The sequence below is a fragment of the Enhydra lutris genome, unplaced genomic scaffold (assembly GCF_002288905.1).
Source record: "Enhydra lutris kenyoni isolate GAN:26980312 unplaced genomic scaffold, ASM228890v2 scaffoldscaffold25, whole genome shotgun sequence".
Classification (NCBI taxonomy): Eukaryota; Metazoa; Chordata; class Mammalia; order Carnivora; family Mustelidae; genus Enhydra; species Enhydra lutris.
In genome coordinates this window covers 8,179,534-8,204,469 of record NW_019154109.1, presented here as the reverse complement: position 1 = coordinate 8,204,469, position 24,936 = coordinate 8,179,534, and the positions used below count along the sequence as shown (strand labels likewise).

Genomic DNA, 24,936 nt, shown 5'->3' with positions numbered 1-24,936 from the left:
AAATTTCGGTTGGAAAACATCCACAACCAATAAAAAAAAGCCATAATTTTAAAGGTCTTATTTTTGTATATTATGTGTCAAGTCAAATTCAGCATAATGCCTAGAAGTGCTTCAAAAAATATTTGTTCAATAAATGGAACAATTAAAAAAAAAAAAAAAACCACCACCACTCACCTCTCCCCTGCCTCCCTCCTTTCTAGGCTCCACCAAGCTAAGATTTGTAACCTTTCCCTACAAGCAGAGCAGAAAAAGGCCATACCTGCAGGAGTCCAGAGCCGGGGAAGGGGCTGGGAAAGCTAAGCTCTGGGACTCTCTCGTGAGCTCTCACTACTCGGATTGCCCAGGATCGTGAAGGCTTTGAAGTACCCGAAAGAGGTTCCTGCAACACACTGCACCACCAAGACGACGCAAGGAGAGTCACCGTCCACAGGCCTCTGCCGTCTCCCTCCTGGGAGGGTTCAGCTCCTTGGCTCAGAGGACAGCCCACCCGTCCACACCATAACTGAACAGCAGGGCAAAGGTGGGTGGAGTGCAGGGGTGAACCAACAGTCTGCTAAGAGAAAAGGAACAAACAGGAATCAGGGGGAGGGCTGCCAGACAAGCCAGAGGAAGAGAGATCCCTTTTCCTCTAGAGTCTGTTCTTGTCTTTAGACATAGAAAATGTTCCCAGACCTGCCAAGGACACAGAACTTCCGGCCACAGGGGCAGGGAGCAGGGAGCCCGAGGCGTTGTGGTGAGGTGGTAGGAGAGGGGATGTGAGCCCTGGATTTGGGTCTGAGTTCCACACTTGTTCTGGGACCTCAGTCAAGTCAGCATAGGCCCTGAGGCTCAGTGTCCCCGAGGCCAATGGGAAGGATGTGTGAAGAGTAGGGGAGACTGGGAGGCTGAAGGGAAATGCATCCTAGGAAGACTCGCCAAGGCTGGGCTCGGTGAGGGCTGCCTGAGCCTTCCAGAGGCACAGCAGAGGGCCTGGAGCCCGAAGGCTGCCCTAAATCCTCTGCCCGCGGCTCGGCTCGCTAGCGATGCGGCCTCCACCTGCTCCTTCACCAGCCCAGGAGAAGGCAGCGGGACCCCCAAAGCAGGAGCCCGGAGGCCTTCAAGAATGAGACCGGGGAGGGAGCATCTGGAGGCGGGAGGAGAGGGTGAATGAGCCCCGCCCCGGAGGCTCTCCATCCCCAAGCCTCAGTTTTCCTGGCTGCAAAATGGTACATATGATCAACTCCCCAGGCTGCAGCGAAGCTCAAAGGGGACACACCTGGCACACTGTAGGTTTTACTGCACAAGATGACGAAGGCTGAGGCTCCCTCGCCCCACGTGTATGTCCTTGCACACGTACACACACGGCATCGTCACTCCACGCGGTACCTGGGAGATGGGGCCTGGGACGGGAAGAGCCAGAAAAGCAGCTGCCACCTGAAGCCAAGTGGAGAGGGGTAGGCAGATGTGGGAGGGCCGCAGTGGGCGCCCAAGCACTGGGCTTGGAAAGGACACGAACCCCAGAGCAACCTCCTTCTGCAAAGAGAAGGTGCTCCTGGGTGAATGTCCACGTGCACTTGCTGGTAGGTCCTGCCCAGCCTGGGAGCCGACCTGGGATGCAGGCCCTAGGTCGGCCAAGACAGGGCAGTCCCTGTGGCTCCCGCACATGAGCCCAGGCAGCTGGGCCGGGGCAGGTGTCTCTGGGCACTCTCTCCACCTTCCCAGTTAGCCTGAGTCTGGGGTGACAGATGGGCCGGTGGCGTCCCAGGAGGGGACACTGGACCCCGGGACACTGGATGGGAGCCCGGTTCCTGTGCTGGACCAGCAGGGCCCCGGGTTCTCCACTGCTGAGCTCCCCTCTGTTCAGACTCCCCTCAGAATTCTTAAGCTAGGCCCCTTCTTTCTCTAACACTCTGCACCACACTTTTCTGCTCTCTTCCTTGGCCGTTCTTATGATTCTTAAGCCCCTGCCCTTTTATCTTCCTACTTACTCTTCTTTCTCTTGGAGGGAAAAAAAAAGCACAAACCCTGTATTCCGAAGGATGGGAAACCTGAGAAATCATCAGCTTTAGGAGCTAAAGACAGCTACATTGAGTGGCTCAGAATAGAAGGTGAGACCTTCAAAATAATCAGGTTCCAGGTGCGCTGTGAAAATCTCAGTTAGGGTCCCTCCCCTCCGTGGGAGGCTGCTGCTTCTCTACCACTCACCTCTTAGAAATGGGGCTTGGGGAAGGGGTCAGCATTCCGAGGCCATCCCCTAATACTCACTTGTCGACCCTACCAGAAGGCACATTTTCCTAGAAACTCAAGCAATGACAAAGAGCCCTGCATTTCCACCTACCTCCCACCCCCGGGGAAGGCAGGAGGGGAGGAAGTTTCAGTCTTCAGGACCAACTATCACAACCAAGGTGGGCATGTTTCTAAGGAGCGGGGGTTGGGGGGAGAGGCTGGGCCCCATGAGCAAAAAAAGCAGGCAGAAGGCCACTTCCCTTGGTCACTTTTAGGAAAATCAAAATTGGTGTCAGGTGGGTAGAAAAAGATGACCGTTTCATAGCCACTCCCTCTCCTGGGCAGTGGGGACACTGGGGATAGGTCTGGGAGAAAGTGACCCAGAGAAGATGCAGCATCTTCTTTTTGGACAGTTTTTAGGAAAGCAGATCACTCGCCCTCACACCCCCACTCCATCTGCCAAGAATAATTCGGAATGATTCCTTTCTGAAAGCATAGGACTGAAATGCAGAAATCCTGGGGCGTCCTGCCGACTCCAGGGCTCCTCTCGTCCCACGAGCTGCCCTGATTAAATGAGAAAGGGAAGCGACAGTGTTCTGGAGGCCGTGACATGCTGCTCCACCACGTGCCGAAGCCAGCTGGGCTCAGAGGAACTCGGGCGGTGAGTCCTAGGGACCTGCCCCCCGGAGAAGCCAGGACTCAGACATGGGGCCCAGATCGCATGTGGGTCTGAAGCTGTCTGCTCTGGCAGTGAAGAAACCTTATATAATGAAGTTCAGATTACAGAGAGCTTGTCTTTCCAGCCACCCGAAGGAGGTCACGGTATCGCTTTGGATCTACCTGAGCTTCTGCTGAGCACGCTGCTCAATTATTCACCAGCCCTGGATCCTGGCCCGGCTCCGGGGTCCCAGGAGTGGGCTCTCTGGAGAGGTGGAAAGGATGCTGTGAGAATTCCCCAAAACCAGACTGCGGTGAAGGTCCAAGAGGACAAAAGAAGCAGAAGCACAAGAGTCAGCCTGGAAGAGGAGGGAAATGGGGACTGAGGGGGTGGGGAGGAGGCGAAAACAGTCAGACATCCCAGCACCCGGCAGAGAGAGAGGAAGGTTGGACAAAGCTACTGTTTCCAAAAACATCGCTCACTGCCTGCAGCCCCCACATTGCAGGGCAGGGGAGCCCTTGGTCCCCGGAGCCCAGCAGGAATGCAGTAGGGGGTGTGTATTCACCCCTGCTTCTGTTTCAGAGCCCTCTGCCCTGCAGGGTATAAACAGAGAAAGTCCAGACTACCCGTGAGAAGAAAGAAGAGCAAGAGAGGGGATCAGGTTAGCGCTACTGTATTTCCATTGCCTCATCTGACGCCAGAGGGGACCAGGGTCACGTTTCGCATCTCAGGGATGTGGTTGATCCAGGGAGGAATGCACACGGGGACCGTGGAGACCTGCGCCAGCTCCCATGACGCACGCCCGCATTGCCAGCGTCGGCTCCTTGCGTCTGGAACCGGACGAGAGAGAGCTCCTGCTGCTGCTGCTGTTACCGGCTCTGCGTGGGGCTCGCACCCAAACCTTGGGCCCGCCTTCCACTGGGGGGGCCCCTGAGGGGGCTGAGGGTCCCGAGGGAAGAGGCTGGGCTAAGACATAAGAGCGTTGAAGATGCAAGACCCTGGGTCTTATTAGGTAACTTGGACATGATCTAATTTCGCCACCCACCCCTGGAATTCCATACTTCCAGAAGCCAGGGCTAATCTGGAGAAGAGTGGGACCTTCCAACTTGAAGGAAAGTCATGGATGTCAGTGGGGAATAGATGAATAAAGGTGAATTCTAGCAGCCAGGTGCCTCCTAGGACAACGAACTGAGCCCACGATCCTATTCAAAAAGAGAAGGCTGTGGCTCGTGATCTCGGAGTCAGAGCTTTAGGTAAGGGGGAGGGTCGTCACCTTCTAGCCCCTCTCCTGCTTGGACAGGACCCCTACCAGGCAAAGGGCTTCACCTGAACATGAAGAACTCGAACTAAGAGAAGAACCCCTTGATTTGTCAGGTACCACAAGATAGACTGCTGTGTGGGGCCCGAAGGACCCTGGCAAACAGGGTCTTTGAATCACTGAGACAGGGAACAAAGGTTCATGGCACATCACAGCACTGGCCCGCCTTAGCCTGGCGAGCAGCTGGCAGCCTGGGCACGGCCTCTGGAGTCCCTTCAGAGGCCGCTGGGCTGGCTGCCGCTGTTCTCCCTCCACCCGAGGAGCCTTTCCATGCAAAGAGGAGAAGGGAAGAGGGGACGGGAAGGGTGGCAGCGGGGAGCAGAGTGGGTGGCGGTCCTCTCCAGCAGCCGGGAGTGAGCTCCAGCTGGCACAGACCCGGGCGTGTGCAGGAACACCTGAGCGGGCGGACTGCCACATGGCTCTGAAGGTGGATGTGTCTGTGCGGATGGGCCAAGGGACCCAGCTGACCCTAGAGCGGGGCCCCTTTGGCCTCCCACGTTATCCGGCCTACGAGCTCAGACATACGAGGAGGCCCCACAGACGAAGGGTCCGGCCTCCCCCAGCTGCTGCGGGGCCACAGTTTGAAAACCCGCTCTCGGCAGAGCAGCCCCAGCCCCTCTGCCCCAGGCCGGCTCTCAGACATAAACAAACGAGGGCCCCTCGGCACCTGCCAACATCGGCCTTCTTGGCAAGTGCCTAGGGCTAAGGGTGGCCCCTCACGTGCCATCCCTTGGCGTAAACAGGGATGCTCCCAGGGCGGAGAAGAAATCTTGTTGTCGAGTAAGTCTGGTGGAGTCTACTGAGGAACGGGATGTCCGGATTCCGCTCTGGTTCGGGTGATGAGCTGAACACCACTGGTTGCCCAGCCTGGAGCCTGGAGATAAGACCTCCCCGAGGCCACAGGAAGTATCCAGTCATGACATGATCCCTCCGCTCTCTGCACTTCACCGTGTGGACCTGCCTCCCCCACCCCGCCCCTCCTGGCTCAGCAGGGGCAGCAGGCCTGTCACCAAAAGGCTCCACACTGGTCTCCTAAGGCTATCCAGACTCCCTGTGTGGGCTCCAGGCTCCCGCCTCATACCCCTCCTTGTCCTCAGAGTGCACCAACCACACCACCCAGAAAGGGATGGACGGGCAGCCAAGCAAGGCCGGGGGCCCACCTGGCAGCGCTGGCCATAAACCCAGGTTCCCACACTCTCCCTCTCCTGAGACCCTCTGGCCCCGAGCACCTTACAGAAGCCCAGAAGGGGTATGGGACACATGGCAACAGCTGGGGGAACGTTTTGATTAAGGCCAAGAGGGAAGCAGTGACCAAACCAGATGCGGAAGAAACGAGGAAAAGGGAATAGAAGCCTCTGACCCCCGCAGGAGCTAATCCACTCCCTGAAAGGCTGGGAGCAGGAAACGAATGCGGGACAGGAAGAGTTACTAGGTTTCTCGAGAGTACACATTTTCTAGGAACTGCTGCTCAGCAAAAAGAGACAGAGAGAGAGGGAGGGAGGGAGGGAGAGCGAGCGAACTCATCTGCCAGGGATCCGGGCGGCTCAACTCCATGGCACCTGCACCCAGTCTTTCCTGCCGAGGCCTGGGGGCCCAGGAATCCCAGAGGTTAAGGCGGCGCTATGCACAGACAAAGAACCCAGATGTCACCTGCATTCTCTCTGCACCTGCCAGTGCTCCAACAAGGGGTGACAATTTTTTTCTGCTTTCCAGCCATCGGACAGAGAGAGAAGCTATCCTGCTCGTGGCTCCAAAAAGGGTAGGAAGCAGGGTCTGGGGCAGGGATGGGCATTTGTTTTTGCTTTTAAGGGGAAATCATTTAAGGCACGATGTCAAAAACAGCTCACTGGATCTGGAGGGAACGACAGCCCGATGAGGTCACCAAGGCTGAGTGGTTTCCCAGGACTTTGAGCCCCTGTCTTGTCCCCCTGCTGCACCCCTGCTGTCCTCGGGGGCCCCCCAGCTCTCTTTGGGTGGGGGCTGGGCGAGCCTCCCCATGACAGCTGAGGAGCCAGAGCTGCCCCTGGGCTGTTCCAGTAACTCAACCCCCGCCAGGGCCGCGCTGGTCCGAAAGCCAGCTGGTGAGTTCCAAACAATGGCAAGGGGTGTGGGTAGTGGGGGAGGCTTATGAATTAAAAATAGATGCTAGTAATCACCAGCGAGCTTGCAGAGAGCATGTGGGGAGCTGTGTTTACTAGAGAGAAGAATACCTTCTATTCATGCCCAGAGACTGGGGCGGAACCAGCAGCACATCTCACCCCGACCAATGGCCTCTGGGTCTGGGGGAGTCAGCTGATGGAGGCTTTCCTGATGGCTAGAGGACCCCTTTCCTCCTCAGGAGCCCCCCAGGGCCTCACGTATCCCTGGTGGGACAGTTACAGGGCAGGAAAGCTGGGTCACAGAAGGGGGAATGGCAACGAAGCCATAATGTCGCCTGCTTGAGCCGTGGCGAACCTGCACCCTGTGGATACCGCATACAACAGCCCTTAGCGCTTGTAATGACTTCACGTCTGTCCGACCTGGCAAACGTTCTAGAAAGTGGGATCCGGTCTCCTCTCTGCCGGGAAGTGGTCGCGTGTCCTCAGGCGAGCAGTGTCCTGATTCCTCTAGGGCCAACTCTTCAGCTGGAAAACGGAGACAGTGCCCACCCTGCAGCTTCACGGGGATGTCATGAAGCAGGCAATAACACGGCAGAGTTTGGGAAAGCTGTAAGTTCTAAATACGGATAGAAGACAGTCCCAGGAACCATTTCCTCCCCCGTGACCACGCTGAACCCAGAGAACCGTCCTTCCCGGCAGCTCGCCCAACAGTGTCCAGCCCCAGTCTTCCGCCGACGGCAAGAAGAGAAGCCCGGCCGTTTCGGGGGCAGTGTAAAGCCCAAGCATCAGCCACAGGCAAAAGCCTGGGGAGAAGCTCCGCAGCGGACGCACCTGTCTCCAAGCCCCCTGCACCCCCAGTCAGCAAATACCAACAAGCCTTCACCACCAGCTTCTAACGGGGCCGCCGCCCACCCGCTCCGTCTGCTCAGGCAGCGGGAGAATAACCAGGTTCACATTCTCCCTCCTCAGAAGGCAGCTGTGGTCCCAGGGACCCTTGCCTGCCGGGATTGCTCTAATCTGCTCTGTGAAGTGCTTTCACTGACACAGCACGGAGAGGCGGGCCCGGCTGCTCACTGCAAGCTCCTAACTCCGTTCGCTCCGCCAGACCCCTCCGGGTCCCCACTCCACAAGGCCTTTCAGCCGACACGCAGAGCTCACTCTTGGAACACACTCTCCACAGCTGGAACGATGCCTGCAAATGGTCCACTGCCGTCGTTTTAAATCCTGTCTATACACGAACGATTCCCAAATGCATGCCTCCAGCCTGGGTCTCTCCCCAAGACTCCACACTCACACACCGGACGGCCTCTTTGGCATTTCCACGTGGATGTCGGAGGCCGTCTCAAACACAACCCGTCCAAAACCTCGCTCCGATTTCTGCCCCCACGGACCCCGCCAGATATACGTTCCATTTGCCTGTTTTCCCAACTCAATCAATGGCAATTTCTTCTTTCCAGCTGCCAGGCCAAAAACCCGTGTGCCGTCTTTGCCTGCTTCCTTTCTGCAAGCTCTGTGTCCATCACAGATGGATGGAGCTTGAGCTCAGAAGCAAATCCAGGATCCAGCCCCTTCTCCCCACCTCTACCACACCCACCCAGCTGCAAGCCGCAGCTAGTTCATGCCTGGGGCGGGGGGGGGGAGGGTTTCACTAGCTTCACTAAGCAGGGGGAGCAGCAGAGGGAGAAGAAGCAGGTTCCCCACTGAGCAGGGAGCCCGACGCAGGGTTTGATCCCAGGATCATGACCTGAGCCGAAGGGAGCCGCCTAACCGACTGAGCCACCCGAGGCATCCCCACAGCAATCTTCTTAAAAGGTGTCATGTTATCTGTGCAAAAACCTTTTAATGACTTCCCATCTCACTTGGGGAAAAAAGTCAGAAGTTTTTACCTTGCTGGCAAGGCCCTTGGTGATCCACAACTCTCCCCACCATCTTTAAAAAACCAACAAGGGCACCTGGGTGGCTCAGTGGGTTAAAGCCTCTGCCTTCGGCTCAGGTCATGATCCCAGGGTCCTGGGATCGAGCCCCACATCGGGCTCTCTGCTCAGCGGGGAGCCTGCTTCCTCCTCTCTCTCTGCCTGCCTCTTTGCCTACTTGGGATCTCTCTCTGTCAAATAAATAAATAAAATCTTTATAAAAATAAAGAAAAATAAAGAAAAATAAAAAATAAAAAAAATTAAAAACCAACAAAACCCAAAGTGCCTCAACCCTGTGTCTACCATCCTTTCTCCCAGAGGAGCAACACGAGCTGCCCCCACTGCCACCATCTCCTCGACCCACTGAAACAGGTTTCTTGCTGGTTACCAATGACCCCCACTGCTTACGGCTGCCTGTGTACATTTCTGAACCCTGATGTGACCTGTCCCTCCTGCTACATTTCGCCCTGTTGAGTACTTCCCTCCTCCTGTAAACTCCTTTCTCCTTTTGCTTCGGCATCATGTCTCTCCAGGATGATGCCTACATGTCTGGCTGCTCTGTCCTTTGTATGTCGGATCTGTCCTTGGCCTCCCGCTCATTCAACACATGCCGTGAGTTCAAGCTCGGTGCTGACTCCAGCCCAAGCCCAGACCTCTCCCCCATGAACCTGACTACCAGCTGGAGTTCTTTAGTTGGACGGCTCCAAAGGGCACCTATAACTCACATGCCCAAAAATGAACTCATGACTTGCCTTCAAAACCTATTCCTACTCCCATGTTTCTTCAACTGGAGGACGTCCCCTCCCTCAAGCTGGTAAGTCAGAAACCCTGGAATCATCCTCTTCTCTTTCCTTTCCTTCTTCTTCCTATTTTCTCACTCTATTGATTCCAACTTCTAAATGCCTTCTGAATTTGTCTCCTTTCCATCCTAACTTCAGCCTCGACTCCTCTAGTAGCTCCAAAAACAGTTTCCTTGACTCTACGCCTGTCCCCTTCCCAGTCTAACTTCCCAGTCCAACACTGAGGTCCAGAGAGACCGCCTCTCCCCAGCTTCCTGCCTAACACCCATGGATGGTTTCACACTGCCCTTGTGATCCAGGCTCTGCCTACCTGTCAGCCCCTGACGGAGCTGGACGCTCTGACCACAGTGGAGCCTAGAGCCCTCTGCACCACTAGCCAGTTTCTGTGCATGCTGTACCCCCCCTCCCCTCCCCCTCGTTCTTTCCGGGCTAAATTATACTCCTTCAAGATTCAACTCAATGGCTTCCTCCAGAAGCCTTTGCCAATGGCTCTCCCCTCCCCCTGAACCCCGCAAAGCCTCCATAGCCTCTACCACAACCTTATCACCCGATTCTGTCCATCCACCCATGTCCCTCCCCTTGCTCAGAAAGTTACGTGAACACAGCACCTTCATCTCGTTCACCGTTACAGCACTTAACAACTGTTCAGTAGGTACTTGTCATGTGAATAAAGGAACGAAGACAGAAATTCGGGAAGTGTCAAACTAGATGTTCTCCTTACCAAACAACCCTTCATGGATTCCTCTTCTATCTTCTTTGGTTGGTAATAATAATAAAAATGATACTGTGCCGGGCTTCATGCCAAGTATTTATACAAATATGAACCCATGCAATCCTACAGCAACTCTACTGTTATCAGCCTCACGTTCGACTGGGGAAACTGAGGTACACAGAGGTTAAGTGACTAGCGCAGCTAGCAAGTGGCCGAGCCAGGGCTGGTGTTGGTCTGTGCTCTTAACCAACTGTACCTACCGCTTCCCCATAGCATGTTTAAGGTAAACAAGCCAGAATTAATATCAGCGGCAGCAAATTATAATTTTTGAAAAATGTGGAAACAGAAATGGGCCATTTGGGGATCATCTCTGGCTTTGGGCTCAGTCCTACCTCTGACTCCTGCATCAGAGCAGAGAGGTCTGAGGGCGGCAAGGTTTGGGTACCAGCCAGGCGGGGCCCCCCAGTTCAGCGCCCTCCCCCCGACCCACCTCACCTTGTCACCGCTGCCCTCAGCCTCCTCGGCCAGGAGGTACACGTTGCCCCCGTCAGCCAGCAGCAGGGCCGTGTCGGTGGTGGAGGAGGAGCGGGGGCGGCCCTGGTGCTGGTGCAGGATGGCGGCCAGGCTGCTGTCCTGGGGGGCCTTGCGTAGCAGGTGGGGGCTGCCGCGCTGGGGTTCCAGGGAGCTGCTCTTGGTGCGCCGGCTGCCGCCCCCGCCGCCGCCCCCGCCGCTGCTGTGCAGGCTGGCGCCCCGCTTGATCGAGGGCCGGGAGCGGATCTGCTGCAGCACGCGGTTGAAGGCGGTGGGCCGCGCGGGCAGGTCATGCAGGGACATGGCGTAGGAGACGCGGTGCATCTCCGGGGAGCGCTCCTTCTCGTCCGGGGACTCATGGTCCGACGTGCCCTGCTGCTGCTGCTGGGAATCCTGAGACGTCTGGTGCTCCCTCTCCCGGGACCGGCGCCGGCTGTGGAACAGGTGTTTCAGGCCGTGGCCAAACATGGAGCCCTCCGAGAGCTGCTGGATTTTCTTAAGGGGGAGAGATGAAGAACCGTGGTAAGTGGAAAGCTCTGGAATGCCCAGTGGGTGAGGACAGAGCTAGGGTGGGGGGTGGGGTCTGTTCTTGGGAGACCAGTGAACCTACAACATTTGTCTGAATCCGGAAGATCCTTGCAAAGGGTCTAAAAGTGCACCTTGCAGGAAGGTGGTGAACCCTGACCCGGTCCTCTTTCAGTGCCAAACACACCCCCCCAACCCCCCACAGGACATTCCCAACCAATACATGGTTCAGGGTGACTAGGCATGATATCCTGTGGCTAGTCCGCAGCTCGGTGGCACACACCAGTAGCACCTGGCTTCCGGGGTTGCATCTCTCTGGATTGATCCCCCACCCCCATCCTCTGGTACCTCCCTCCCTCTAAGTTAGGTTTTCCTTCAAGCCGCCCTGTCTCCATCAGACCACCAGGACACCATTTCTAGAGAGGCCTTGTCCCAGCATTCCCTGGGAAAATCAGGACCATACTGTTGCGGTGGACTCTGCTAAGTGCTTACTGCATATCTGTTCCCTTTCTTACCAACCAAACTGCCTGGCCTTAGCGCACTTTGCTGAAAATTCTTCCTCCATCACACGCCCTTGCAGCTAGGAGTAGCCACATGACAGCTTTAGCCAATGGAAAACCGTGAGAGTTTCTAGCAACACTCGCCTTCCTGATAAAGATCCTTACCCTTCTTACTTCTTCCCACCTGGAATGTAGACGTAATGTCTGGACCTGCAGCAGCTATTTTGCAAACACGAGATGACCAGCACGATGATGCAGGGCTGCACGTACACAGGAGAGCCATGAACGACTGGCTTGGGAACGTGATGGCCCCATGGTAACACCAGAGCAGTTGTGAATGCCTACCCTGCGATTCTGGCTGCATGAAAGCAATAAACCTATCTTTGTCTATGGAACTCGAGCACGATTTTCTGTTATTTGTAGCCAATCTAATTCCTCTTTTAATTTTTTTTAAGATTTTATTTATTTATTTGACAGAGAGAGATCACAAGATGACAGAGAGGCAGGCGGGGGAGGGGGAAGCAGGCTCCCTGCTGAGCAGAGAGCCCCATGTGGGGCTTGATCCCAGGACCCCGGGATCATGACCTGAGCCGAAGGCAGAGGCTTTAACCCACTGAGCCACCCAGGCGCCCCTAATTCTTCTTTTTAAAATCCTGTATTAACTTAAATAATCTCTAGACCCAGTGTGGGGCTTGAACTCACAGCCCAGAGATCAAGAACCACATGATCCATGGATGGAGTCTCATTTCTGATATAGTTGGCAATAAAATAACCTTTACTGGAGCTTCCAGGTTGGTGAACACATCCACTTGGGGGGAGGGTGGTGCACCCTAGTTCTACCAGGACAGAAGCTCCTGCCCTCAGGACCCTTCCATACTCCATCCCTGGTACCTCTCCATCTGGCTAGTCAACTGTATCCTTTATAATACCTTTTATAATAAACTGGTAAACATAAAAAATAATAATAAACTTCACTTCTATGGGCATGTCTTGTAACGCAGTCAGGAATGTGACCACTTCTTTAGAATGTGGTTTCTAAATGAGTGTCTTTTCCCTCAGATTGGCACAAACTACTTAGGCCGCGGATCGCAGACTGCTCCGGCCCTGGCCCTCCCTCTCCGCTCTGCTGCTCCCCCAGGCTGCACAGCTCAGGCTGGGGTGAGACAGCGTGGGGTCTAATTCCAGACAGCGTCTGCCGGGGGGCTGGCTGATTTGGCCAGGCCGAGCCCCAGGCAGAGAGCTTCAGAAACAAAGGGGGGATTGGGATGTGCAAGACCAGAGGAGAACCCACACTCTGTAGCTCCTAAGAGGGAAACTCAGAACCTGGTCATCTGGGGCTCAGGGAGCCATAGTAGGTCTTCGTCTGTGAGGAACAACCCATAACGTCATGAAACAAACTCATTTTTAAAAAACAGTTCAAAGAGATGAGGCGCCTGGGTGGCTCAGTTGGTGAAGTGTCTGCCTTCAGCTCAGGTCATGATCCCAAGGTCCTGGGATCGAGTCCCGAGCTCCCTGCTCAGTGGGGAGCCTGCTTCTCCCTCTCCCTCTACCACCCCCCCTCCACTGGTGCTCTCTTTTAAATAAATAAATAAAATCTTTAAAAAAAAAAACAAACCAGCTCAAAGAGTTACATGGACTGAATTTTCTTTTTTTCTAGAAACAAACAGAGCAGAAAACCTTAGACCATGCAGAAACCAGGGGGGGAAACCCACATTTAGATCTGAACGAGCTGACCCAGCTCCTACCGTTTCTTTACACCTCTGGATTGTTCGTGGAGTTTAGGATTTCCATTTTTGACCTCTTCAGAGTCTCCCAACCATCCCCAAAGTAGGCAGGGCCCTTCCATCACCCATTCCACAGACCAGATGGGTCACCTCAGCGCCATGCACCATGGACTCACGGTTTATAGTTTTCAATGACTTCCTTTTTTTTCCTGCTCCATTATCTTACTTGATTTTTCCCAGACACTAATAAACGCAACAGCGGCAACATTTCCATTTTTCGATGAGGAAATGAAGGCTACCGCCATTCCTCCTCAAGAACTGAATGCTGGGGCAGCCTTGGCGACCAGGCTCTCCCATGGGAGGAACCATCCCTGCATGGACAGCCTGAGGCAGGGCCAGGAGGCACCTGCTTTGGGCAGAGCCGACATGTGCAGGGCAGACGGACTGGGGAGCACACTCTGCCATCGACTTGGAAATGGCCAGATCCTATGGCCTCCGGAGCAGGGACAGCCAGGACCCTCCTTTGTCCCCAGGCCCAAGCTGATACCAGACCGCCCTCCAGGCCTCATGGATGGGGCCAGCTGGCTCTGGCACTGGCCCAGCCGCTCCTGCCAAACAGTCCCATTGCATATTCCACATTGTCCTTCTAGCATTCTGTTCCAGGTCTCTTTATCCTCTCCCGACCACTTCTGACCTAGCTTCTCCAACTCCGTGGCCCATCTTCTTCTAGATCTGCTCGGTTCCCCTCAAAAGACTTCACCAGAGGTCCCAGAGCTCAGAGCCATCTCTTCCCCCTCTAGGCCCCGGGACACAAGTAGAGGTGCTGTGGCCAGCAGCCACCACTGTCTGCCCTGTTGCCTCGAACCCTAACATCCTTGGTCAGTTTATTTTAAAATCACACAGCATTTTGCAAAGCGCTAATTTACACAGTCATTCTAACCTGAGGCTAGCCTCACCTCGGGAGGGGAGAACGGAACTAGCGTCAGCGTCTCCGTTTTGCAGATAAAAAAACTGAGGTTCAGCACATGCAGTTGCTCATTCCAAATTATACAGACAAGCCTCTGACCTCCAGTCTAATTTACCTTCGCTGGCTCCCCTACCGATTCCAAGACTAAAGCAGATGGCGGTATTTACAGGCAGCCCAGAACAGTCTCCCGGGCAGGTTTAAAACAAACCCAAAATACCTGGACCAGGGTCGATGGGTTGCCCAACTGTGGTGGTCGATCTGCCCATGTCACATTGTGGGACGTGGGTAAGGGCTTTAACAACCATGGGCCTTCAGTTCACACCTTCCCCAACTGTTCTGCAGGTGAAGGAAAGCCAGAGATAGCAGTCAGATGACCGCAGGACTTTTGCCCCAGCGGCACCGAGGAGCCTGCTACAGTAGGCATGAGGGGAAAGACCAAAAAAGGAGTCCAAGAATAACAGGACAGGGGTGTTGCTCCAAATGAAGGGGTTTTCCCTTAAAAAGTGCTAGGCCAGAAAGCTGGGCAACACGGGAGCTGGGGTGGGGTGCTCTGCAGGTAGGTGTCAGAGAGGAGACGGTTGAGGAGTTTTGACATAACATGGTAAGTGTTCAAAAAAAAAAAACCCCAAAAAACAAAAACAAACCCAACAACTCAGCACATACACATAACCAGCTGCAAGTTTTGGAAATGAGGAAAACCATGGTGACTAGCTTCAGGGAACTTGGCCACCAACGCAGCAGAAAGCACCACCTGCTCTGACTAACAGGTCCCAGCTACTAAATGTCACTTGCTTTTCCACGCTGACTTTTGCTTTTCCCCAGCTGCCAGAAACCATTTTGGTGGCCAAACGAAGCCATGTATTAGAAGAGAGCTGAGATGTTCCAGAGTTAGGGGTGAGACATAAACAGAGCTCGCCGGATGTATCAGAACAAGGCGGAACTGTCCCAGAGCTGCCTGGAAGCCGGGAGTTAGCCAGAAAGGATGGCTTCCCAGGGCAGGTGCCAAAGCCAGGAGAGGAGAAGGCCGGGGCATTTGCTGTCCCCTCCTCTGGGACTATTTTTCAGGGCAGCGAGGACCCCCTGCCCTTGGGATGCCATGCGTCTCCCAGGAAGAAAGGGTGAACCGGCTGATTTCTGCAAGATCCTTCCAGAGAAGGCTGCAGTCTCTAAACAGCCAGGCTTCATCCGTTCTCCTCCCTGGGTGTGGGTCCACCAAAGGGGAAGTGTGCTCCAAAATTTGCCAACCCAGCTGCATGAGGCCAAAAGTAAAATGCCTCGGGATACAGCGTCTTTGGTACCATGTGGTTAAAAATAGCCCAAAGCGGCTTCTGATTCCTACAGGTCCCTGTGTTCTTAACTCCCAGAAAAGCTGCGAGGCTCTTAACAAGCCACGCTAACCTATAGCTAATTACCCCAACCTGACAGCTCACTGCACATCCCTTCCTCCCACCTGGGTTCGGAACTCCCTCTGCCCCACCACAGCGTCAGCTGTGAGGGTTCAGTGGGGTGACTGGGTCACCGTGAGCCTTAGCAAGCCTAGGTCGCCAACGTTCCTCTATTTATAGGGTCTCTATGGAAACAGGGCCAGCATTAAAGAGCTAATCGCTGTCAAAACCCACAGAGTCCTACTCTCGGGATACAAAGTGGATTGCGGAAGTCTCCAATTGCCCTGAAGCTGCTCTGGGTGGGGAGCCTGGGGCTGGGGCAGGAGAGGAACCCTGACCCCAGGTCCAGCACCCATGAGGATGATGCCGGAGAAGAGCGAGGAGCTGCCAGTGTTCAGGCCTGTCTGAGGTTTCCGTTAGAAACACAGTGATGGAAGAATTTTCGAATCATTGATTTCTTCCCCAGCATCACAGCTGACACTTAAAAAAACAGACCTCCATCCAGGGGCACAGGACTTCCCCATTCTCCATTTTTATTTTAAGTCTTCCTTCCTTGATGGCTTTAAGAATTCTGCCTGGTGCCAGGGCAAGTCTGGGAAGGTGGCCGCATCCCTGGGTTTCTAGGCAGAACTGACTCAACGTATACCAGCACGGAAGATTTAAAGAGTTACCTGAGTGCCTCTTGTGGTCCTCCCCCTGCCTCCCTGCCTGCCCCCTCCGTGAAGCCATCCCCGACCGGTCTCACTGCCTTGCTCGGAGCTCCAGAGAGCTCATCATCCACACCGCTCCCCTTGCAATTAATCACGTGCCCATGACCTGGCTCCCGGCGCTCCCTCAAACCTGTTAGCCGACTTTCCACCTGCTTATGGCCAGACTCCTCCATATGAGCGAATGGAGGACACGAGCTCTGCCATCTGTATCTTCGTGTCCCTAATATTACCTGGCGATTGCTGCATCATAATATATTTTCTGACCAGAAACCATCCAAGCCTACAAAACCCTCTTACAAAGGACTTAATCCTTCGACAACAACCTTTTGCAAAGTTATAAAATGCTCAGACAGGCAGCTTTCTCTCGTGTCTAACCCAGATCCCTTCTGCTACTGTTCAAAGCCTTATCTTTTTTTTTTTTAGATTTTATTTATTTATTTGAGAGAGAAAGAATGAGAGAGAGGAAAAGTCAAATCTTGCTCTTCTCCCACAACCACAAAACACACCTGCCATCCCTCAACTGCTTTGTTCTAACGTCTTAACAGAGAGAGGCTTCAGTGCTGGGTTGATCAAGGTGGGCCTTGTCCAGTCCTGGCCTCCTTCTAAGAACGCTCCCTCCTGGTCTGTGAGGATTTCAAAGGGAGAGGCCATTTCTCAGAGGACAGAGGAAGACAGAGAGGAATTGTGAGCTAACCTCCAGAACCACCGAGAAATTTTCTTCCCCAGCTCCTGAAACTCACACTTTTTTTTTTTTAAACTTACACCCAAAATTCAGGTCTTATCTGATGTTTCAATTCATTTTTGAGGGAGAGGGAGACAGGGCTGTTCATGGGATTGGCTGCTAAGAACCGTTAGATACACAAAAAGCAGCACAATCTGTAAATACTGAGCCTGCAAGATAGTTCCCACGAGAACCACGAGGGCAGCTGCGAATTCTTCTAGAACCCGAGATGTGGCAGGGGAACAGGGAGCTGCCTTTGCCACATGCTTTGCCATCGGTCACCAATTCTCCCGGAGCCCAAACACAGGGTGCTCCAAATATTACTGAAGGCAGAGGGGGTGGAAGTGGAGCAGCCTCGGGCCTCAGGACCCCCTGCCCTCAGCACATTCGCTGCAGGTGCGGTAAACACCAGGTGACTTCAGCATTCCTGCCACCCCTCCACCATCCCTGACTATTTACAGGGCTGGGACAACAGAGGACCCTGGACCCACAAAGCCCCTGGCACGTGCTGTCCCACTGTATCCATTTAGGAAGCCCCTCTCTTATTTGGTCATTAACATTCCACTCTCTCTTTAATATCTTGCTCTAGGGACACCTGGGTGGCTCAGTCAGTCAAGTCTCCGACTCTTAATTTCAGCTCAGGTCATGATCTCAGGGTCGTGGGATCAAGCCCCGGGTCAGGCCCCCTGCTCAGCACAGAGTCCGCCTGTTCCTCTCCCTCTGCTCCTCCACCCACACATGCGCGCGGGCGCTCTCTCTCTCTCAAACAAATAAAATCTTTTTAAAAAATATCCTGCTCTCATCCCATCTCTTCTGATCAACCCCATGTGTTTCTGACTCCATCGAATGATGCTCAAATTACCCCTAAGTGTACATGTCCTCTGATGGATGATTTTCCGGCAAGTAGTTCATCCTGTAGACTGGGAGCTTACCTGGAAGGCCAACTACTTACTGCCTGTTGCCAAAGAACAGATTTCCCCTTCCCCTGATCCGAGGTCTACAGCAATCCTACTTCCCTGAGGAAATCATCACAGCCTCTCGTCCAACCTGAACATATCGCCTTTAAAGCAGAACTAGGAGGCCACATAGAGTCCCCTCTAACCCCAGAACCCTCCACTAGACCCCCAGAGCGCACACACACCTTCATCCCACCCATGTTCCCATGAAGCAGCTTGTCTTCCTCTCCACTGAAGAAGTGGAGACACGGAAACCCGTCAGTTGGATCAAGAGACATTGCCTTAAAAAAAACACAAAAAGGGCACCTGGGTGGCTCAGTGGGTTAAGCCGCTGCCTTCAGCTCAGGTCATGATCTCAGGGTCCTGGGATCGAGTCCCGCATCGGGCTCTCTGCTCAGCAGGGAGCCTGCTTCCCTCTCTCTCTCTCTGCCTGCCTCTCTGTCTACTTGTGATCTCTCTCTGTCAAATAAATAAATAAAATCTTAAAAAAAAAAATACACAAAACACAAAAACAAATAAGGGGCACCTGGCTGGTTCAGTCAGGAAAACATGCAATTCTTGAACTTGGGGTCATGAATTCAAGCCCCACGTTGGGTGTAGAGCTTACTTAAAAAAAAAAAAAAGGAAATTAAACAAATACAACAATAGAAAAACGAGCAGGGCTTTTGGGAATATCAATGTTCTTTCTTGACGTGGGTGGTAGGTAGATGGGGCGTCTGTTTTGCTGTAAACTGCACATGTATGTTCTCAGACACTTTCCAGGACATGCCCTACATCACAGTTAGAACAGCGCCTTTCCCAGGGAGGTTGCTCAGCATCTGCTGACTCCTGACCCCTTCCCACGGACGGGGTCTACAGGAGTGCTGAAGGAACACGGGCCATTCACGAGGGGCTCATGCGCCTGTGCTCGCCAGAAAAGGCGGTGAGCCAGCGAGGAGAACCACACGGCCTCTGGCTGGGACGTGCCCCCTAGCTAGTCGGCTTCTCCTTGCTTTTTCTCATCTTCACTGCGAACAGGCAGGAAGGTCGGGGCATCGTGATAATGAGAGAACATGAGCTGGGACCCACAGGAGTCTTGAGTCAAAAGTACTTTGAACCAGGACTGTAGTAACAGACCTCAGGGCACCCCCTTTTTTTCCTCTGGGAAAATGATGAATAGTGCCCAGAAATCCCTGGGGAAATTATTCAAAGCGGCTTTGGTGAGGGGAAAAGAACATCAGGGGAAGGACTCTGGCCAGCACACCCAGAGTCTTCCTTTTGGGAAGGGCTTAATTCCTCTGGCTGCAGAAGGGGTGGGAGAGGTGCCGACGCTGGTGATTTCCTCCTTGTCTTGAGGATTCTAGAACTCAGGGACAGAACCAGCTGACTCTTACGCTCAGCCACTCATCCCAGGCCTCAGCAAGAGCCATCACATGCTGTATTGTTAACAGGAATGTGCACTCCGCGTCCCTTTCTGCAGTTTTCCCTCAGCTCCTCCCCACTCCATTCCTGCCGGAGCTGGGTTATCCCGCTAGAGAATTCCGGGGTCCTTTGGGTCCGCCAGCTCTCTCCGTTACCAGCTATCCTGGCCTGTCCTCCCAACTAGCAGGGAATTTGCAGCAGCCCATGATGAGAACAAATACATGAACCTGAGTGGTGAAACAGGACTCCCAGGCCACAAGGGGCTGGGCAGTGGGACTCTGGATTGTGGCTTCATGTTGCAGGGGGTGTCACCTCAAGTGTGTGGAGCAGCGAAGAAGGTCCCCAAGTACCCCCATGAGCCTCCTGTGAGGCAATGCCCCTTTTCAGGTGATTTTCCAGTAACAATTACATAATCGCTCCTTTAAGATTGTCGTGTAACTATTTTTCCTTCTTTTCACTGGCCCTCCCACCCCATAATCATGACCCCTGACCCCTGTAGCAGAAATTTCCAGTGCAGAGTAATACACTCCACAACACCGAAGGGCCGCGGAGAGAGGCCAAAGGCGCCCCTGGAACCTGTGGCTGCTACTAGCTTGGGCATTCAGATCTCTTTGGCAAAGACTAAAACCCCCCCTGCCCCAATTGCCATTGGAGGTAGTTCAGACAAAGCCTCTGATTTTTTTTTGCCCCTTCCTCAAGATCATTTCCTGCAGTGCATTTAATCGATCGCAATGCCTGGAGTTGTCACAAGAAAACAGAACTGGGACCAAAGGACCCAAAGTTCCTACCTCCCAAGTTTAAAATGAAAACCAAAGCAGAGCTGCTGATCTTCCTAGGCCAAACCCAGGTACAGGGCAAAGGGGTGTTACCAAAAAAATGAAACTTGCCCCTTTCCGGTACCACCAGCAAATCCAAAACAAGCCTGCTTCTACCCCATGCTAGAGCCAGTCACGGAATTTTTGCCTCATCGGAAAACTGTGCCACCAAAACAACTTTTCCAGCCCTGGAAACCAAGTTTGGACACACTTCAATATCCTTATTCCTTTTTTCCAGAAAAGGGCTCAGGAAAGTTGAGTGATTTGCCTGAGATCACACAGCAAATCAAATTCTGAGGGCCCCCAAGTTCCTATCTGGTTCTAAAGTCCCTACCTTGTAAACATGTTTTGATAAAGCAGACAGAGATAAACAGGAAAAGGCCCTGCTTGTCACCCCACGCTCCCACTAAGCCTGCAGCAGCTCTGTTTTCTGCTCCCTGTGCCTGGGTCCACATGGCTGTGATCTACCTCAGTGAGATGTTTCGGGTAGGGGAGTGAGGCTCCTGTTCTCACATGGAATCTCAATTCTGCTTCAGGGAAGTTCAGCAGTTAATATCAGGTGTGGAGTTGCTGCTGTGTCTGGCCTAGCCACAGTGAAGGTGTCGCAAAAAAAAAAAAAAAAAAAAAAAGAAAAAGAAAGAAAAAAAGAAAAAGAAAAGATGAAGAAAAGAGAGAGATGATATAGGAGGGTGGAGATGAACGAGCTTCTTAAGGGAGCATTATCCAGAGACAAAGACACCACAGCCCCCACACCACCACCAGCCCACCTTCGCTCCTGTAGGCAACCGAAGGAAAGTGAATGGAGCTGGCAGTTTGCACTGCCGGCCTGAGCTGGAGACTGGGGGAGTTTCCAAGGCAGCTTCTCATCAACTTAGGGCAAGGGTCCCATCTGGCCATAGAATCAAGGTTTAGGGACGCCTGGGTGGCTCAGTGGGTTAAGCCGCTGCCTTTGGCTCAGGTCATGATCCCAGCGTCCTGGGATCGAGTCCCACATCGGGCTCCTTGCTCAGCAGGGAGCCTGCTTCTCCCTCTGCCTCTGCCTGCCACTCTATCTGCTTGTGCTCACTCTCGCGCTCTCTCTCTCTCTCTCTCTGACAAAAAAATAAAAAAAAACTTTAAAAAAAAAAAAAAAAAGAATCAAGGTTTACTCGCCAGACTCATCTTGGATGGGCCCAGAATGAGGCTGGAGGCCGAAGGCTGCAGAAGGCGGCTCCCCTCCTTTCCACATCCACATTAAGGGGACCCATTTCTGTTCATCATCTCACTGAAAATAGGAACCACACAGGGTGGGCTCACAGGTGACAGCTGGGACAGGCACCAGGGACTCCTTGGGCCTGACTCACAGCACAAGCCTCTGCAGGCTTGTGGACATAAGGCTTGCCCCCAACCTCTGAAAAGGGCAGCTGCAGCCCCAGAGGTCACGCTCCCACAACTACCAGTTTTTTGGAAGTACACGCAAGGAGCTAGCTGTCTCCCTTCCTAGCCCTCCCGGAGGCACACAGACAAGTAACACACACAGGTAAGAGCCCACTCACCTGCGCTCGGACTTCCTGACTCTGAGCTGCTCAGGCCAAACGAGGAATGTCATTGGCTTATTCTGGTAAGCTCTTTAGTGGCTGCTGCCATAGGATACAGGCTTTATTTAACATAATGGAGTCCTCTGGCTCCCCTAGCCCAGACCTTGTACCCCCTCTGGAGAATATCTCCCCGGAGGCATCAATCTCCAAGGCATCTAAGTTCCTTCCTTGGGCTGACATCTCGTTCAGCCCCGTGGTGAGCCGGCTCGCAAATCCTGAGCCTGCAATCCCTGTAGCAGCTCCCGCAAAGGTGCATTATTTATCCCCGCTGCCGTTTTAATTAATAGACATATTCAACATAGCGCGATCATTGTCTCGGCAACCGCGGGCCAGGAAAATAAAGGGCTCCCAGCTGCATGTGATCGGCTCTTCCGGATTCTGGTTCTAACTGCCGGTTCAGCATGTGTGCCCCAAACCAGCCCAAGTACCGCTTGGCCACCTGTCAGTTCTCCACCCTGGGGGTTGGTTCAGCCGGCAGGCAGGGATCTCCAAGCACTAGCTTAACCTCTGGCTCCACCTAACGGCAAGAAATCCACACTCCCCTTTCACAGATGGACAAACTGAGCTTCATCCAGGAAGGTCCCAAAAGGAGGAAACTAATGCAGCAAAGGAAAGGGATGGTCCTCTGCTCGGCCTCCCACGTTGCAATTTTCTTCCCCTGCCATCTTACAGGAGGGAAAGTGATGTCAACTTTTTAGTTAGCATCTTGGATTTCTCCAGCCCTTTGTCTGCGAACAGCACTTCACACACATTATTCAAACCATCTCGGGTGCGTGAGTCACTAGAACGTCTGCTGAATAATGAGGAACAAACACAAGAGGCCTGAAACGGAGCTGAAAGACGGAGGCACCAATGGTACCTGACGTCCAGCCCAGGGTTCTGGCCGAACATCCTCTCTGACCTTTGCCTGGCTTCCCCATCACTTTCATCCTGGGCAAGCACTTCTGCGTGGGGCGGGGAAAGCTAAGTCGCCGGCTGGGCTTGCCGGGGGATGGTCTGCGCTCACCTTTAAATCAGGAGGCTTGCTTCGGGGCCCCGGGTTGGGCGTCGCGGCCGCGCCCGCGTCTGAAGTTGGCCCGCCTGCGGAGTTAGCACCCGCGGCCTCCCCAGGCCGGAGGTCCGCGCCCGGCAGGGGGCCCGCGGCATCTTCCAGCCCAGCTCCATCCTCCTCGCCCGGCTGTTGCTGCGGCTCGTCCGATTTGCACCTCTTCATGGTGGCCGTGGGTCGGCAAGGGGACTCTCTCCTTCCAGCGCGCCGTCTTGGGGGAGACCGCACCCCCTCTTACACTCAGAAGACGAGGCCCGGGGGTCTCAATTAGCAACGAGGAGAGGGAGTCGGCGGGTCACAATTTCTTGAATTAAAAAATAAATCTTTTTAAAAGGAGGGTGAGGGAGGGGCGAGGACACGGAGCCTTGGTTACAGCCTGGAATAGTTCATTCCGACCTGGGGAGCGGAGGCAGGTCACAGTCGAGGCTGGGCGGCAGGAGTCCTTGGGCAGTCATTGGAGCGGGAGGAGGAAGACAGCCCCCGGCCCCCCAAACTTTCTGCTCCAGGGCGCGAGCAGGGCGGAGGGGAGCTGGGCGGCACGGCGCATCCCTCCGGGCTGCTGGGCGAGGCAGGGCACAGCGCAGCCGGCCGGGCAGGTCTTCGGCGGCCGCCCTCGGCGCGGGCTGCTGCGCCCCTCCCGCCCCGCCGCCGGCCCCCGCCCCGCATGGGCCGGCCGCGCAGCCCGCAGCGCGCCCGGCCCCCTCCCCGGCCGCGCGCCCCGCTCCCCGCCCGCCGCGCCGCTTGCTGCAAAGCCGCGACCGCGGCCCCAGCCAGCGGTGAGCGCGCAACCTACCCCGCCCGCTGCCTCCGCCCGCGAGGGGGAAGGCGAGGCAAGGAGCGAGTGACAACGGCAACGGGCCAATGGGAAGCCCGGAGGGCTGAGGGGGCGTCGCGCGGCCACGTTTTTAGGGTTGGTTGCACCGCGCGGTCCCCCAGGAGGGATCTGGAGGGCTCTGCTGCTGCGTTTTGGCATTGCAGAGAGCGGGCTGCGGAGCAGAGGCGGGGCGGCGCGCCACCCCAGACGCGGTCTTGGCAGAAGCGGGAGGGACCCTCCCAGAAAAGGCTCTCTTGGGAGTTCCCCCACCCACTCGTTCTATTTGGCAGGGAGGGGGCGAGATAGGAATGTTTATCATCAGTGCGTTTTGCTCTAACTTTGCACATTACGTGTGTAGAGCCCTTCAGCGAGGGAGATACTGATCCCCTCTAGGATGCGTGGTCTGCAGCACACACCCATGCCCACATTCAGAGCTGCAAATGCGGAGGGAGGGGCTGCATTTCCGTCCCTTCACCCCTCCTTTCACTTTAAGTAGCTATCTCATAGGAGTTTTAGCTTTATGCTCAGAAATTAGAAAGTACTGAATTAGTTAACATAATAATGCAAACTATGAAAAGGCTTTTAAATCAGAAGGGGTGTTAATAGCAGGAGGTTGATACATATGGAAAGGAAGAAAAAGAATGCAACCTCCTTTTCCCCTGAATCTCAGCCAAGCTGTGCTAGTAACCTGGAGGCAGAAGAGAGTAAATATTGGGGCTACCAAGATATGGAGCAGAGTAATAACTCCATCTGAGTGTCTACTGTGTGCTTACTATGCATACAATGCTTTTTGCCCATGCAGCAGCATAGACCACTGGTTCTCAAAGGATGGTCCTGGAACCAGCAGCATCAGCATCACCCGGAAACTTAACAGAAATGCAAATCTTAGACACCAGCAAGAACTACAGAATCAGAAATAGAGTCCAGAAATCTGGGTGTTCGTTTTTGTTTGTTTGTTTGTTTGTTTTGTAAAGATTTATTAATTTGTTTGAGAGAGAGAGAGAGACAGAGACAGAGAGCGGGGAGGAGGGGCAGAGGGAGAGAGGGAGAAAATCCTAAGCAGACTCCCCGCTGAGCACAGATTCCCTACATGGGGCTCATCCCAGTTCCCTGAGATGAGGACCTGAGCTGAAATCAAGAGTCGAACATCTGGGGTGCCTGGGTGGCTCAGTGAGTTAAGCCTCTGCCTTTGGCTCAGGTCATGATCTCAGGGTCCTGGGTTGGAGCCCCAAATCGGGCTCTCTCTTCGGAGGGGAGCCTGCTTCCCACCCACCCACCGCCTGCCTGCTTCTCTTCCTACTTATGATCTCTGTCTGTCAAATAAATAAAATCTTAAAAAAAAAAAAAAGAGTCGAACACTTAACCCACCCTGAAACCCCCAGAAGTCTGTTTTAATAAGCCCTCTAGGAAATTCTGATGCAAGCTAACAACGGAGACACTAGACTACAGTGGAGGGATCCTTGGTCTGCGAGTACAGCGATGATCCCTACTACGTGTTTTATAGTTTACCAATCGCGTTTATACCTGTCATGCCATGCTAGCCTTGCCTCAGTCCTA

At 54.1% G+C, this 24,936-nt stretch overlaps 1 protein-coding gene across 1 annotated transcript in view; it reads right to left on the bottom strand.

Moving 5' to 3' along the window:
* The window catches only part of LOC111151158 (transmembrane and coiled-coil domain family 2), a 38,296-nt gene extending 15,470 nt beyond the window's left edge, over positions 1-22,826 (bottom strand). Inside the window, exons 1-2 of the mRNA XM_022508952.1 lie at positions 22,524-22,826; positions 10,201-10,731 (exon numbers count right to left, since the gene is read on the bottom strand). Coding sequence (XP_022364660.1) covers positions 10,201-10,731; positions 22,524-22,730 — 738 coding nt within the window. The 5' untranslated portion in view covers positions 22,731-22,826. The remainder of the gene's footprint in view (positions 1-10,200; positions 10,732-22,523) is intronic.
* Between the last annotated feature and the right edge of the window lie 2,110 nt (positions 22,827-24,936).